Source organism: Papio anubis, chromosome 7 (assembly GCF_008728515.1).
Source record: "Papio anubis isolate 15944 chromosome 7, Panubis1.0, whole genome shotgun sequence".
Taxonomy (NCBI): domain Eukaryota; kingdom Metazoa; phylum Chordata; class Mammalia; order Primates; family Cercopithecidae; genus Papio; species Papio anubis.
The window spans coordinates 123103981-123119750 of NC_044982.1; the positions used below are offsets into that span (position 1 = coordinate 123103981).

The window sequence follows — 15770 nt, forward strand, 5'->3', positions numbered from 1 at the left end:
AAAAAAAAAAAAAAAAAAAAAAAAAAAAACCAGGGACCCTCTTTCTTGCCCTTCCTCCCCTCTGAGGGCACTAGGGATGCATTGAGGTAAAGGTGAGCCTTGAGACCAAGGTGGGTTCGTATTCGTAAGTGGGGACACTGAGACACTACCTCTCCATCCCTGGTGATAGGCCCATGTTTCCTGGAGAAGCTGGCAGTGCCCTTGCTGGGCTGGGAGCTGGAGGAGCAGGTGGGCAAGTTGGTGCTGGAGCTCCTGGAGCAAAAACCCAGGAAGTAGGAGGAGAAGCTGTCGAGGCTGGGGCTTTGGAACCTGGAGCTGGGCAGGTGGGAGGGATAGGGGGTGGCTCTGCTGCATCTGCCTGCACACCCTGCCCCCTGCCCCATGGCAGGCCATTGTGTCACTCAATGCCTGTGATTGCTTTCAGGCTGGGAGCCAGGCACTGATGAAGAGCATCTGGGCAGCAGTGGGGTGGGGAGGCAGCCAGCCCTGCTCCCCTTCTTATCCTACCCTCCCAGGGCCCTCAGTCTGTCTTGCTGTGAATGGAGCTGGGAACTTGTTTCTGGCTCCCAGGAAGAAGGGGGAAGTGAATCTGGGGCTTCCTAAGCTGGGGATAACCCTCCCACAGCTACTGGGAGCTCTTGTCTGCTGGAAACAAGAGTCAACCAGAGCTAATGACCTGTTCTTCCTGGGAGAAGTCTTTGCTCTAGGAAGCAGGAAGGGAAATTGAGGACTTCTTAGAAGATCAGGAGACTGGGATTTCTCCTATCATTTCAGAATCTAAGGATATGGGCCTGGAAGGAGATGTAGGGATTGTCTGGCGTGGTGAGCTTCCTTGACAGATTAAGAAACTCAGGCCAGAGATGAGGAGGGATCTGTCTGTGACTGGTGGCAGAGTGGGACTTGGTGCCAGTGTCCCAACCCCACGCTCAGGGTTCTCTCCCTCATCCCCACCTTCCCTCGGGTGCACTGTCTAAATTCTCCCTGAGGTGGCTCAGCCCCACGAGGCGCAGGGAGAAGGCAGGGATCGTCTGTGGGTGCCGAGGAAGAAGGTCGTGCTGGTCCTGTCTTTGCTTTGTCCTCTCTTCTGGCCTAGGGATGAGCCTGAGGGGCAGAAGACCTTTCTGGGGACTTTGGTCAGGGCTTTGTGGCTTTCCAGCATGCAGCCTATGTTTTAGGGGGGTGTCTCAGCTGGTCAGGACACTCCTCTCCTACTCAGGGAATTTCAAGTAGGTCAAAAGTGGAAGGCGGGCACTCCTGAAATATTCTGAATGCATCTAGAGGCAAAAAGGGGACCTCCCCAGCCCTTGTCCCTTGACATTCCTTCCTTGCCCCTTGAATCCTTCTCACCTTCTACAGAACTCAGCAGGGTGATCATGGTGGCAAGGGGACAGGATGATTTTCTGAGACCTGAGTTTTCACCCTTAGTCACTAACAAGGGGTGTGGCCTTGGAAAATTCTTTCCTCTCTCTCTCCCTTTCTTTTAAAGACAGGGCATTGCTCTGTTGCCCAGGCTGGAGTGCAGTGGTGTGATCTTTCCTCTCTTTAGACCTCAGTTTCCCCATTTGAAAAAAGAGGTGGTTGGACTTGATAATGATTCAAAGACTGTTCTTGCCCTCATATGCTAAGATTCTAACAGATTCCCAGGTGAAACTCTTCTTTCCTTCCTTCCTTTGTTCCTTCCTTCGTTCCTTCCTTCCTTCTGCTAATAAGTCTTTCTAACATGCCTACTATGTGTAAGTCACCCTTTCCTTAAGGGACAGGCCTGCTTGTGGACAGGGAGGGTGGGCTTGCAGTTAATGTCATCAAAACTGGGTAAAAAGCCTCCCCTCGCAGGCTCTGCGAGTCCTCAAAGAATATTAATTATTCTCCAAGGAAGTCTTCATTCTGAGTAGTTCCCTTTCTCCGGTAATTAATATTACATGTCATTAACAGTCAGGGAACACTGTATGATCAAAGACAGCATAATTCGTAGCAAGATTCTGAGGAGTAGCACAATATTTGTTAATTATGTTATTGATTCTTATGGTCTGGAATGCCCTAATTATTCCTGATCCCAGCTGGACCCCACCATGCCCGCCAGGCTGGCTTTGAACTGCCGTTCTCCCATGGGTGGCCCGGCTCCCTGCTCAGGGGCTGGTGGGACCACAGCTTTCAAAGGGATCAGAGAAGCTTTGTCTCCCCAGAGCCACATGAAAGGGGGAGCCAGCTGGGATTGGGGGCTGCTTCTCCCAGGCTCCCGCCACAGCTCCGACTCAGTCAAGGAGTGAAATGCAGCTTCTCGCTTTAATTAGCCAGATGCTGTTAATGGACAGCTCGAGGGGTCCAGCAGGCACTGCTTCCAGGGAGTAGTGGGATGGGCGTTCTTCTAGGCCCAAGGCCACTTGCTGCTTCTGAAGAGCCCAGTGCTGAGTGATGCTCCGGTGAGGCCTGGTGGGGCTGGGAAGCCCTGGTGTGGCCATCGTCAGGAGTGTCTCAGGAGAACCTCCCCACTGGGCTCTAAAACTGCTAAGTGGATGGTGTATTTCTCTCAGTGGTATAATTACTAAATGATGCTTGTTTCTCGATCAGCTGTATATGAGTGGGCCAGGCTCCCTCCCTCTTTTTGTTGAATCCTGCAATTAACCTTTGTAATTGCATGACAGTCAGCTTCTCACTCAGTACGTTTTGTCTGAACCCCAGTGGGTTGTATTCTGCGTGATGCTGATGGGGATGGGGAAAGAGTGAGGTCTGTCCAGCTCAGAGCTCAGGAAGGTAACTGCTGGGGAGGTGGAGAGGGGCATGAGAGTGGAAAGATAGGCTGAAGAGATCCATGGACACCACCACCAATAATAGTTAGAAATACCTCCTCCCTAGGCTGGGCTGATTACGTGCATTGATTCATTTCAGTTCTCACAATAACCCCTTGGAGTACGTTCTGTTAACATTCCCACTTTGTAGAGGAAAACCAAGGGTTGGAGAGATCAAGTGATGATCAAGGCCACAAGGAAGGCAGAATCAGAAACCAAGCCCATCTAGACTGTCTGGGGTTATGACCAGCCATGCCACAGGGGACTTTTCCTCTATGTAGCTTTTGGAACATATCTGTAGAGTTTATGATGCTTCCAGTAGAGGCTCCCTGTCAGTGGATCTCCAGGGCGCCTGGGCCTGTGGCTGTGGTTGTGTAGGAAAGGAAGATGGGGGGCCAGAAAGGATCAGTGAGTGGGAGCCTGGGCAAAGGGTGAGCAGGAGGCTGGAAGTGCTCCTGCTGGGCACAAACCCTTGACTCCATCCCGTCCTGGGTGTCTGCCCTGCCTCCTCTTGTCTAGTCTTTTCAGCATCTCCTTACAGCTCTGGAGACTGAAGCCCCAAATTGTGAGGTGGTTGGCTTGACCAAAGTCCTCTTACTACTCAGGGGCAGAGCCATGTACAGGAATCAGTCATTTGGGGGGCCCTAGGGGAGTGAAGTGGTGGGAGAGATGGTTCCTGCATTATGCAGCCTCTGCTCTAACAGGAATGTCAGACCCCAGAACTCCAGTGGGGAGGGAAGGCAACCAGGGACCCCGCACCAGACCTACCCACTCCCTCTCCACCCTCAATCCCGTGCTTGTCAACAGCTGGGCCAAGACAGATGTGGAGAGACTGCCCAGGCTGATAGAGAGGGGGGACTGGGTGGGCAGGCGAGAGGTGGGCAAGGACACAGTGACCGAAGAGCCTGTGCAACCCGATGGCTACTCAGCCTCTGAGGTGGATGTGGGGTTGGCTGGAGTGTCAGGATGTTTGACCACAGAGGGACATGGGGCCCCAGGCCCACTGTGGCAACCTCCTGCCAGTCTTCCTGCCCCAATCTCACCCCATCTGATCCTCTTTCCTCATCTCAGCCAGTGGGAGAGTGCTGACTTTTCTTTCTCCTAATTGCTTTTGATATTCTGGGGCCATTGCCAAAGGAGCCTGGGAAAGGGCACTGGCCAGAGGACGGGGCAGATAAGACCTGAAGGTCTCTGCATAAATAATCTCACCTGAGTGGGATTGTCTCAAACTCATTTTTTAGTTCGGTCTTTTAAATGTTTTTTTCCTAGTTTGCCTCTCTCCTTTCTTTTCCCTACATCATGTCCTTACCCCCTGCCCACTCAGGGAGCCCCTGCCAACATCTTGCCATGTATCCTTCATATCATATAACTAAGAGCTGTATACAGACACACATATGTACACATTTATAGGCAACTGTTGGCTTCGTAAATACAGGACTATACTAGATGGTTTTGGCCTTTTCCCCCTCTCCAGTACCTCCTGGCAGTCCCTCCACGTCAGCCAATATTGCTCCCATGCATTCTTCCTAATGGCTGCCAAATCGTCTGCAGTGTGGATGTCCATCATTGAAACATTATTCCCCTATTAATGAGAATTCACTTTTTTTCCACTTAAAAATTGTTTTTAATCAGAAAAGGACCTTTTGAAAACCCAACTCCGGCCAGATTGGTCCCTTGCTTAAAACCTTTGAATGACTGCCCATTTATCTCAGAACAGTCCTGGCTCACAAGGTGTGTTGTATTCTGGGGCTGAGCCCCCTCCAGCTCAGAGGGCACCACCCACTTCCTCAGACTCTGTTCCAACTAGAAAGAGCCACTTCTGCTACCTCGGTGCACCCGCTCTTTCTCACCTCCAGGCCTTGGCACCCACTCTTCCCGGCACACTGTTGCCCTACCAGGTGAGCACATCTACCTCCTTCAGGTGTCAGCATGTGTGCCACTTCCTCTGGCCAGTGTTCCCTCCCAGCAACCTTGGCAATGATGGCCTTGGAGTCTAGGTCTCCAAGGGGAGGAGACCAAACCACAGGGTCTGTGGTTTCCTGTTAATGTTATTCTCTCTCCCGTTAGAATGTGACTTGACATGTTACATGTGCAGGGCTTTGCCTGATGCCTGGTACTTAGTAGGTGCTTCTGTCTTGAGTGAATGACTCAAGACAGACTGACTGAAGGGCATGGCTTTAGTCCCCAGGAGGAGGCTGGCAAGGGCCCTGGGCTGCGCCACCATGTAAGGTGCTAGTTCGGGAGGGGTAGTGAGTCAGAATTTGGGAGCAGGGACCAGGTTGGGAGCCAGGTTGATATGGACTGGGTTTCTGTGGGAGGTGGGGGTTTAGGGATGACAACAGTTAGACTGGGGCTTTGGAGCACGTGACACGCCTGAGGCTCACCTTTGGGTGTCAGTGGCAGTGGAAGAGACTCAGGAGACAATCCAGGGATCTAGCAGCTACAATTGGGCTACCATTTATCCCCAATCCCCAGTGAGGAATGGTGTCCACATTATGCCTGCCTTGGAGAGAATGGCTTCAGGAGTGGGACTGAGTGTGCAAGTGGGAGCATTATGGGAACCTGAAGGAAGCAGTTAGAGAAAACAAAGGCAGAAGAGATGGGCAAAGAGCAGGCACGAGGGTGAGGCAATAAGACGCCCCCCTGAGAAGGTGCCTACCTTTGCCAACAATGCAGACAATGCAGGACCCAGCCCAAGGACCCCGTTTTGTCCCTGTGCCCCCACTGCCTCCAGCTACTCAGTGTGTGCCTCTGTGGACTGATGGGAGCCCGCAGGCCGCTATCCACGGTGAGATCGGGACAGAATTGAGAGAGAGCCCTTAGACACTTCATGACAACTTGACATGGATCCAGCATCCAAGCCTGTGCTCAGCGGGATCCCCACACTGATCAGGATAGAGACCTCTGTGGGAGGCGTTGGTGTGCGTGGGGAGTCACACGTGACAGAGCTGCGGGAAGGCATGCACCAATCCGTGTCTTAGTGGGAATGAAACACAACTTGTTCCAGATGATGAGGCCATCCCATCCAAATGCTGGCCTTTGGTTTGTCTCTGTCTCTGCCGGAAACTTCAGTTAGACATCTGTAGGAATTAAGAGTTGTGGTTTGCTGACACTGTTGTCTAAAGAAATGTAGACTCTTCCTGTGAGGTCTCGGGAGAAAGAGAGTCCCTTGCAGCCAGGAGAGGGAAGGCAAACCATGGCATCTAGAACAGCCTCCCTGCTGGAGGTGAATGAGGATAATTCCCCGAATATGTATCATTTAGTATACATTTCAAAGCACTTTGACTTGTGTTATCTTTTTGATCTTTACAACCACCCTAGAGGTAGATCAGAGCAGGAATTCTCATCCTCACTTTGTAGAACAGGCAGTTAAGGATCAGAGAAGTTAAGTCAGTTTCCCAAAATCACCCAGCAAATTAAAAACCAAAAAAGGATATGACACAACACCCAGGGGCTTTTCTGGGTGGCTGTGAAGAGAGGTTTGAGGAAACTGAAGGAAGCGGCAATGTAAACAGTAGCTTCTGTTTACTGTGTGCCCAATGGTAATAGCAGCTACATTTGGTGAGTTTTTACAATGTTCCAGATACCCTGTGTAATTATCTCATTTAATTTTCACAATGGATACAATTGTTATCTCCATTTGCAGGTGAGGAAACAGAGCCCCGGCAAGATTAAGTCATTTGTCCGGAGTCACTCAGCTAGTAATTAGTAATTAGCAGAGCTGGTTTGTGGTTCAGACCAGCTCTGACTCTCACCACCACACCAGAGCCAGATGCCTCCCTCACATGGTCCTGCCAGGGACCCAGCAAAGTGTGTGTGCTCATCCCCATCTCCGTTATTCGAGCTTTGCCTTTCTGGCACATATTGTAGCCTCTCACAGCCACAAGCTTCGGCCCAGCCCCCTCCCCTTCTAGATGTGCAGGTCTGAGGCTGGGGATGGCACCCAGGTCCTAGTCTAGGCACCTTCCCTCTCTCTCCCTGTAGTAAGAACTCCAAAGCCAAATGCATCCAGTTCAGCACCTGGCTATAGCTAATAATTAATGTCCGAGCTGCTGGCAGCTCCTTGTTATGTCACATCTCACAGAAGATTTATGGCCACTTTGAAAGTGGCTTTGAAATGAGACAAAACCCAATATTGAGTTTTTTTTTTTTTTTTAACCTCCTTTTCCCTTTGGTTTTTAGGGCATATGATATCAGCTTCCTCCCCATTAGCATATTTCTAATGAGTGCTTATTAAGGTGAATTTCATTGCAGCTCACAGAGTTATCATTAGAAGAGGGAGAGGGAGGGAGAACAGACACCGTCAGATGTGGAGACCGCAGGGCTCTGGGGCTTGGGCCTGCTCTCGGCTCAGGCCTCTGCTAAGTGAGTTTTGCTCTCCTGTCCTTGCAGGAGGGTCTGGCTGCTGCTCACGGTGGGACTGGAGAGTACCTGGGCAGGTATTCTACAGCAGGGCTATCCATGAATTCTGGATTGGCCCCTGCTCTGCTGTCACTCTTCTTTGAGCCTCAGTCCCCTCATCTGTATAATGGGGCTTCAGTGGATAAGCTCTATGGGGAGAAACAGTGTCTACTTTGTTCACTGTTATGCCTCAGCGCCTGGCATATCAGAGGCGCTCAGTAGATAATGGCTGAGGAGATAGATGGGTAGAGAGAAGGAAGAACAGGTTTGTCTCTACAAAGGGGATCTGCCATGGATGCTAGGGCACCTGCCTGCAGAGGTGCAGGTAAAGATTTGTTCATTGACAGTCTATGGTTGGGCTCAGGTGGTGGTGATCGGTGCCCAGGGCACTTGTACCAGCCCCGGGGTGGCTAGCGGAGCTATGAGCCTCTCTGCCCTGTGCCTGTTGCTGTATAGCTGCTGAAGGGAGGGGTCAGTGGGCATTCCTGTTAGAGTGATGTTGCCTTTCCCTTTCACCTGGGCCTCGCTGGCCTTTTGGATGTAACAGGCAACTTCACTGATGGTTTAGAGGACCCATATTTCTGCCACCCACTGACACTTTGATGGGTTGGGGACCCTTGTGATTCCAGGGAAGAACTAGGATATTGGCAGGAAGGGGCTACCCATGCTGGGTACCTGTGCTGTGGGGTGGGAAGGGAGAAAGAGACAAAGAAAGAACAAGGTCATCCCCTTGGTGGGCTTTCATGTTGATGCCCTTGCTCTCAGGGAGGGAGCTCCTGGTGGGTGGTTCTCCACCTTGGCTGCTCATTGGAATGACCTGGGGGAGCTTTTAGAAAACATGGATGCCCAAGCTCCACCCACACCTAGTTGACCCCTCCCACCTAGTTGACTGGGAATGAGGTCACAGCATTGAGAGTTGAAAAATGTTCCTCAGGCCATTCTAATGCGCAGCCAGGGTGGGCACAGTGGCTTAGTGTCCGTGTGTGCTGGAAGCGGGAGCGAGATGTTCCCTCTAGGAGGGTATCCCCCTCCCTATATCCCCACCTGGAGCCTCTGCCCTGAGTTCTCTGATGGCGGAGCTTTGATTTCTGCCTTTGTAGCTCCTCCTGGACAGAGGAGGACCCAGAGGAAAGGCTGGGCTGCTTCTTGCCCCCTCTGTCCCCTCCTGGTCCCCACTCTGCCACTGAAACTCCCTACCCTCCTCAGTCCCACCTCGGGGTCCTCATCTGTAACAGGCTCTTCTGGGATCAAAGGACACGGTGAATGAGGGTGTGCTTTGTTAAAAGCTCACTAGAAGGTAAGGAATGGTCTTTGCAGAAGTCCCCTGAGTCCTGGGGAGACAGGGCTGGTGAAAACAGTTTCTGAGGGCCCAGGAAAGCAGGTGGAGAGAACAGAATAGGATCAGGCTGTGACTTCCCAGCAGAGGTCCCTGGAGTGAAGAAAGTCAACTTCCGGAAGCTTTCCTGAGGCATCCCGCTCTGCCTCTGTTGTTAGCTGCCTCCTCTGTGCACATCTTTGTATGAGGAGAGTAAATACTTGTAAGAAAGCCTGAAGGAGGTGCCAGGGAGAGAGCCTGGCCAGCTGCTGGGCAGCCAGCCCTTCTCTCTGCACCCGAGGAGGAGAAGCACCCCAGGAGACAGGGGCTTTGTGAATGGGCTAGACAGGCAGTAGACTGAGGGGCTGGTGGATTCCAGGACCTAATCCAGCATGCTCCAGGGGGAATTTCCTCATCACCTGTCCACAGGCTGCCTCGGCCTGGCCTGGCCCCCACCGGAGGTGCTGCTCATGGTGGAGTGGCCCAAGTGCTGGATTTGGGGTTAGCTCTGCTATGATCAGCAGTGTGACCTTGGGCAAGTCTCTTCCCAGCACCACCGTCTTCAGTCCCCTCTTGCAAATGCAGGAATTTGTTCACTGGTTCATTGATCCAATCATAGATTAGTTATCGAATGTTTATTGATATCTGCACTGTGGCAGATGCTGAGGGCACTAGGAGGCACCCCTCCCTGCTCATGTCTGCTCTTGCTTGGAATCACTGTAGAACTTTCCAGAACTGCAAGAGACCTGAGTTAGGATCCTGATTTGGCTCTCAAATTGCAGGACTATCAGTCAACCTCCTTTTATAAATGGGGAAGCTAAGGCCTAGAGAAGCTGTTAAGGTTCTTCTGTTAGTCCCCTGGCTGGTGGGTGCTTCTGGAAAACTCAAACTCAGGCCTTCAGGCCCATGTCTTCTCCTCAAGCGGGACCACCTGCTTGAGAAGTGATTCTAGCTTCTCCTCATCAGAGAACAGCCCAGAGAGGTGCAGTGACTCATTCAGGGTCACACAGCTGATTATTGGCACACCTGGGGCAAGAGACCCAGTTCTGTGCTTTTCTGTCCCTGGCCTGTTTTTCCTGGCCCTTGGCTGGGGGCTCAGCTCAGGCCGTCCTCGGACTCAGACAGTCCTGTCAGCAGATGCTGTCCCCTCACAGGGCCTCCCTGTAGCAGCTGCGCCAGGCTGGCGGTAGTACTGGCTCACTCACTCTTCCCACACTTACTCACTGTGACACATATATGCACAGCTCTACCATTTGGCTTTAGTGATTGCTCCACAGTGGGTGAAATTGGCTTGAAATAAATGTCTCCTCTGCCTTCCTCCCTCAGGGTGATTTTATCCTCATCTCCACTTTGTGGAATGATCCAGAGTCTGGCGGGCGCCTGTTCTGTCTATATATGTCCTTTTTGATGCAAAGATGTTGCCACGGCTACTGCTGTTTCTTGAGAGCCATGCAGAAGTGGTAGCATAATTCCACAACTTGCTGTCCCTTCCCAGTTCCCATCGTGGGGGCTCCATGAGCAAAGCCTAACATTAAGGAGGTCTAGGAGTGCTCTCACTTTTTAAGCTGTTAGAGTATTTTCTGGACGGAGCCCAGAATAGGATGGGGCATTGCTTATACCTGGGGTACAAACCACTGCTCTGCCTTGCTGGGGAACTGGCCTGTTGTGTAATAAACTCCACATCCTCTAAGGTAGGGGAGGCGCAGGGGGATCGTGTGCTTAATTCTTGATTCCCAAGCTCACCTTTCCTTTTCAGAATCTCTTGACAGTTATTGCTGCTGATCCCCGGCCCCCCACCACCTAACACACAATGCTTGCCCTAAGGGTGGGGAGTGAGGAGTAGGGCTTATTCCCTTTCAAGGCCCATCCCCAGTCTCTCCCTAGATTCCTCAAAGCACAACTGAGGCACAATCGGCTCATTTAAAGATGATAGTTAGGGCTGCGGTGGACCGTGGGCAGCCAGGGTCGGTGAAGGATCCCAAGATGGCTGGGCGAAAACTTGCTCTAAAAACCATTGACTGGGTAGCTTTTGCGGAGATCATACCCCAGAACCAAAAGGCCATTGCTAGTTCCCTGAAGTCCTGGAATGAGACCCTCACCTCCAGGTTGGCTGCTTTACCTGAGACTCCACCAGCTATCGACTGGGCTTACTACAAGGCCAATGTGGCCAAGGCCGGCTTGGTGGATGACTTTGAGAAAAAGTTTAATGCCCTGAAGATTCCTGTGCCAGAGGATAAATATACTGCCCAGGTGGATGCCGAAGAAAAAGAAGATGTGAAATCTTGTGCTGAGTGGGTGTCTCTCTCAAAGGCCAGGATTGTAGAATATGAGAAACAGATGGAGAAGATAAAGAACTTAATTCCATTTGATCAGATGACCATTGAGGACTTGAACGAAGCTTTCCCAGAAACCAAATTAGACAAGAAAAAGTATCCCTATTGGCCTCACCAACCAATCGAGAATTTATAAAATTGAGTCCAGGAGGAAGCTGTGGCCCTTGTATTACACATTCTGGACATTAAAAATAATAATTACACACACACACAAAAAAAAAAAAATAAAAAAATAAAGATGATAGTTAGGCCAAGGGATGACAGGAGGGAAATACACATGGGATATTGTGACCTAACATGGTTCAGGACATCTGGCATCCTCATCTGCAGCCCATCTCCTGAGGTCAGAGCCAAAAGGACCTTAGTCCCTTAGCCACCTAGTTCCTTCTCAGCCAGGTTTAGGAGATAATCCTGCCCTCATTCCCTAACGTGCCCACTGCATGTGGCAGATTGACTTTTCTCTTGTGCATCTAGAATGGTACTGGTTATGTACCATCTTTAGGAGAACTGAGAAAACTGTCCATTAATCCTCTGCTGGGTGCTGTGGTTCAGGTGGGAGAAACCCTGGCTGACAGAGGCTTCCTCTTAGCTAACAGAGGACAATGAAGCACCAAGCAGGCAGCCTCCTACCCAAGGTCACACAGCCAGTCCAAGCTTGTCTTCTGAGTTCCAAGCCAGTCCTTTTCTCTTTTCTTACAGTAGCATTAATGTCCTTCCCTCCGCTGCTCCAATCTTGTGAGCATGGAGGAAGCTCTGATCCAAAGAGATGAGCCTATCCCTGTCACACACACACATACACACACACACACACACACACACACACACACACACACACATACCCCTGACTCTGCAGGACAGAGACATCCCGGAAACATGGCATTGGACAAGCTGGTAGTCCTGAATTTGTGTCTAGGTCATCCACGTGAGCCTGCATTTTGCCACCTGCAAGAGGAGATCATAATGCCTCCTTGATGGAGTTACTGGAAGGACTGAGACTGGCCATGTACCAAGGCTGGCACCTGGCACAGTGCAAGCTCTTGGGAACCATCCATTTTTCCTTTGCCCTGGTGCTCAGTAAGGTGCACAGTGGCTGATGAGTGAACAGCACACTCAGTGTTCAACTGAGTCTACATCTAGGTTCTAATCCAACAAGGGATATTCACAGAGTATTCTTAGTAAGGGCTCTCAAGTCCCCGAGTATGGCATTAGTGTCCAATACCCGGTTGAGCTCAGACTTCCAGTCCCGCTTCCTGCCAGCTGTGCACACCCAGGCCCACAGATGCCTGCTCTCCCAAGCCTGCCAGGCTGGTCTCTCTCCCACCGACCTCACTCCCCACCCCATTCCTTTTTCTTTCTCTTCTTTCCCTCTTGGCACAGCCAAACATACCTGTGTCAGAGCCCTCCCATGGCTTAGCAAGCTTCTGGCTTGCCTCCCGTTCTTCCTACTCTATTGAGTCCCTGTATGTATTATGGCAAATTTAGAAATTTGTGGGCACACCACAGAATTAGAATATTGGGGAAGCATGGTTTGGACTTAGTACATGCGTCCCGCCTTCTACATGGGGGTGATTCAGTATATTGACGGTTAGTACCTCCTGGGCTCAGGCCTGCCTGGGGAGGGAACAGAAAGCAACGGAGAGAAGCTGGAGCCAGGCGGGAAACCTGACCCTGCCTCCATTTTGCCTCCAGGAATAAGGAATGGGTGGTTCACATTTCTGAATTTCCTACTGAGTTGGAAGGTATGCAGAAAAGATGTTTCTGTAGTTCCAGCACCTGTTACCAAAACACTTTTGCGATTGCGTCCTTTTCCTTTCCTGCCTAGGGAAGTGGAGTGTGATGAATAGGGTCAAATCTCTCTGGATTTATCGGGATTTTGCATGACTTCAGGATCATTGTTCCTAAAGGCCTGTCCTTGTTCAGGAGCGGATATGAAGGGAGGGAAATGAAGCTGAATAAGTTATCAGAAGCTAGCCCTAAAAGCTGCTCTACAGAAGAGGGGGAAAAACCCTCACTGGCTTTGGTTGAAATGCACCAGTGAGGACTGAGCCTGACTGGCACCAGGGAGTGCGGCCGGCTGTTTTGGCCACCTTCCAATTAACTGAAGGTTCCAGTTAATTGGAGTTTGGCTACATTTTCTCTCGACACTGGTGCTCAGGGTGGCCTGTGCCCTGCTGGGCCTGACTTAGTGACATGGCTCAAGTCCCCCGACTTCCTCCTCATAACCTGCCTTGCCTCTCTGAAGCCTAAATGCTTCAGTCGGCATTCTTCCACGGAACCCTCAGAAGAAACTATGCTGACATGTTAAGCTTTTTAATTTAGCACACACAGTGCGTATATGCCCCCAGACAAAACAGAATTGATTGATAATTCTCTTAATGGAAGCACAGGCTTTAGTTGCTCCAGAAATAGATCGTTACCTCGGCCACCTTTTGTAATTTTCTCCCTCCCATTTTTTTTTTTTTTACCCCACTGTGGTCTAAAAATATGATGTTTCATTTCATCCTTCTTTCATAATCCACTAAATGCCAGGCATTTCTTTTCAGACCTTTAATTTATAGCATGTTTGTTCGGTTTCACTTCATTAATTAATGCTCTTCCCGGGCTCCCACGACAGGGTCTTTGTGTAATGCTCTCTTACAGTAAGCAGGTGCTTTTATCCTTAATGAACAATTTCCTGGAAAATACTGAAATAAACAACGAATAATCAGGCCAGGCACACAATGACTCTGGGACTTACGTGTTATTTTCTAAATTAAACCTGGGGAGATGAGGGGCAGATTGTGATCGGCCACAGTACTGTCTTTTAGTGGGTCTTTCCTTTGGGAGGGCATATAGGGTGCTGAAGTTCCAGAAGGTGGGTGAGCTTCTTGCTCCTCCAGGAAATTAGAGTTCAGAAGAATTATTTGATTGCAAATGCATGTGGCTGTGAGATGGTTGTCAGACACAGTCTAGGCCAGAAATGCAGCCAAATTGGCCTCTGGTCCAGACTTGGAATCATCACTAGCTTAGACTGCAGGTCAGCAGGGCCTGGGCTGGGCCAAATTGCAAACTTATTGAAATTCACCTTCAGTTCCTTTCTTCCCTTCTGGCAGACTTGCCCACCCCTGGGAGGCAGTCCTTATCAGGCCCAGGACCCTAATACACTCATTCTCCCTGTGCACCCCCAGGAGTGTCTGTACTGCACCCCATACACCCCATCAGAGAGGACAATGCCAAACCCAGCCGTGCTGATATTTTCCCTGGGGCTGTGCTGTTCACAGACCCTTCTCATAACCTATGTCTCTTTGGCATCTCGACCTTGGGAGTCAGGTTTATTACTAACCCCATTTTGCAGATGAGGAAGCTGGGAGCCCTGGAGGTTAAATGACCATCCTCAGGCCATACAGTTGGTAAGAGGCAGAGCTGGGATTAGGACCCGGAAACCCCCTGAGATTCCAAGGCTCCCTGTTCTTGCTGTTCCAGGGAGGAGCAGAGCCAGTGTGAGTGCAGAGGAGAGAGGTGAAGTGCCGGCCGTGACCCGACTGGGCTGCAAGCCAGAAGTTATCAGTGTCATGGACAAAGGGCCTCAATAAATTGCTTTAAAAATTTGAATACCTGACTCATTTATTATTCTGAATACAGCTGACAAAATCTTACATTATCCATCTACTTTTCTGTGTCATGAGATCATTTTGGGTCTTTGAAACGGTATAATGTTTTTCATCATAGCATGAGTACACCATCACAGCGTGGACACATGCCACACCATCATGATGGCAATCTCGCCGCAGCCAGATGGCTTCAAGGCTGTCTGGGAGGCTCCCCCAAGTGGCCTGTGTCCCTAGGGGTAGCAGGCTTAGGACTCAAGCCCTCTGTGCACCCCTGCTCTTTGGGAAAATGTGCCCCAAGAAGCACAGGGGGGGGAATCTGGGCCTGGAGGAGGGTAAGCTGTGGAGGAGTTGCCCATAGGGCCCTCCCTTTTCTGTTTTCAAAATGAAGGTGGCTTTATGGTGGTTAAAACAAATGTATTTTTAAGACAGGATCCTGCTGTCTCACGTAGGTTGGATCTCACCCAGTGGCACAATCATAGCTCACTGTAGCCTCAAACTCTGAGGATTAGGAGATCCTCTTGCCTCAGCCTCCTGAGTAGCTGGGACTGCAGGGATGCATCACCATGCCTGGCTGGTGTTTGAAAATACTGAAAATGTATAGAGAAGAAAGTAAGTTGGTTAGGCCTGGTGGTTCATGCCTGTAATCCCAGCACTTTGGGAGGCTGAGGCTGGAGGATCACTTGAGTCTAGGAGCTCCAGACCAGTCTGGGCAACAGTGAGACCTTGTCTCTACAAAAAAAAAAAAAAAAAAAAAAAAGTCAGTTGTGGTAGTGTGAGCTTGTGGTCCCAGCTACTCGGAAGGCTGAGGTGGGAGGATCTCGTAAGCCCAGGGAGGTCACAACTGCAGTGAGCTGTGACGGTGCCACCACACTCCAGCCTGGGTAACAGAGACGCAGTCTCAAAAAAAAAAAAAAAAAAAAAAGAAAGAAAGAAAGAAAGTCACCTAAAATGTCGTTATCCAGACATATTTGTTAACATTCTTAACACCCTCTGAGCATCTTTCTGTCCTTGCCCCCTCGCTGTCCGCACACACACCGTATGCCCATGCACACGCAGTTTATATACATGTGATCATAATGTTCATGCTGCTTGGTAACCTGCGTTTTTCACATAATAAGACTTTAGGGTCATCTTCCCATGTCGGTGAACTTACACATATTAGTCTTAAAATATCTTTGCTCTTCTGACTATAGTGATGATAATGCTCATTGTAGGAAACACTAATGTAACAAAAAATGTTTGACTTAGAAAGCACAAGTCTTCCATCCCTTTCCCAGAAGATGACCAATATTATTAATGCCCTGGTGTATGGGCTTCCATACTTTTCCACATCAGTATTTTCAAT

At 50.2% G+C, this 15770-nt stretch overlaps 2 protein-coding genes across 28 annotated transcripts in view; both read left to right on the forward strand.

Moving 5' to 3' along the window:
* MEGF11 (multiple EGF like domains 11) overlaps positions 1–15770 on the forward strand; it is a 422037-nt gene that overhangs the window by 146781 nt on the left and 259486 nt on the right. The window lies entirely within an intron of this gene.
* LOC101007673 (ATP synthase subunit d, mitochondrial) lies at positions 10416–11040 on the forward strand. Its single transcript, XM_003901086.5, has one exon. It carries the CDS (start codon positions 10429–10431, stop codon positions 10969–10971), a length of 543 nt encoding a protein of 180 aa, XP_003901135.2. The 5' UTR covers positions 10416–10428; the 3' UTR covers positions 10972–11040.

Bases quoted from the DNA above. Each gene is read 5' to 3' on its own strand.
- LOC101007673 (XM_003901086.5), top strand. From the start codon at position 10,429: ATGATAGTTAGGGCTGCGGTGGACCGTGGGCAGCCAGGGTCGGTGAAG.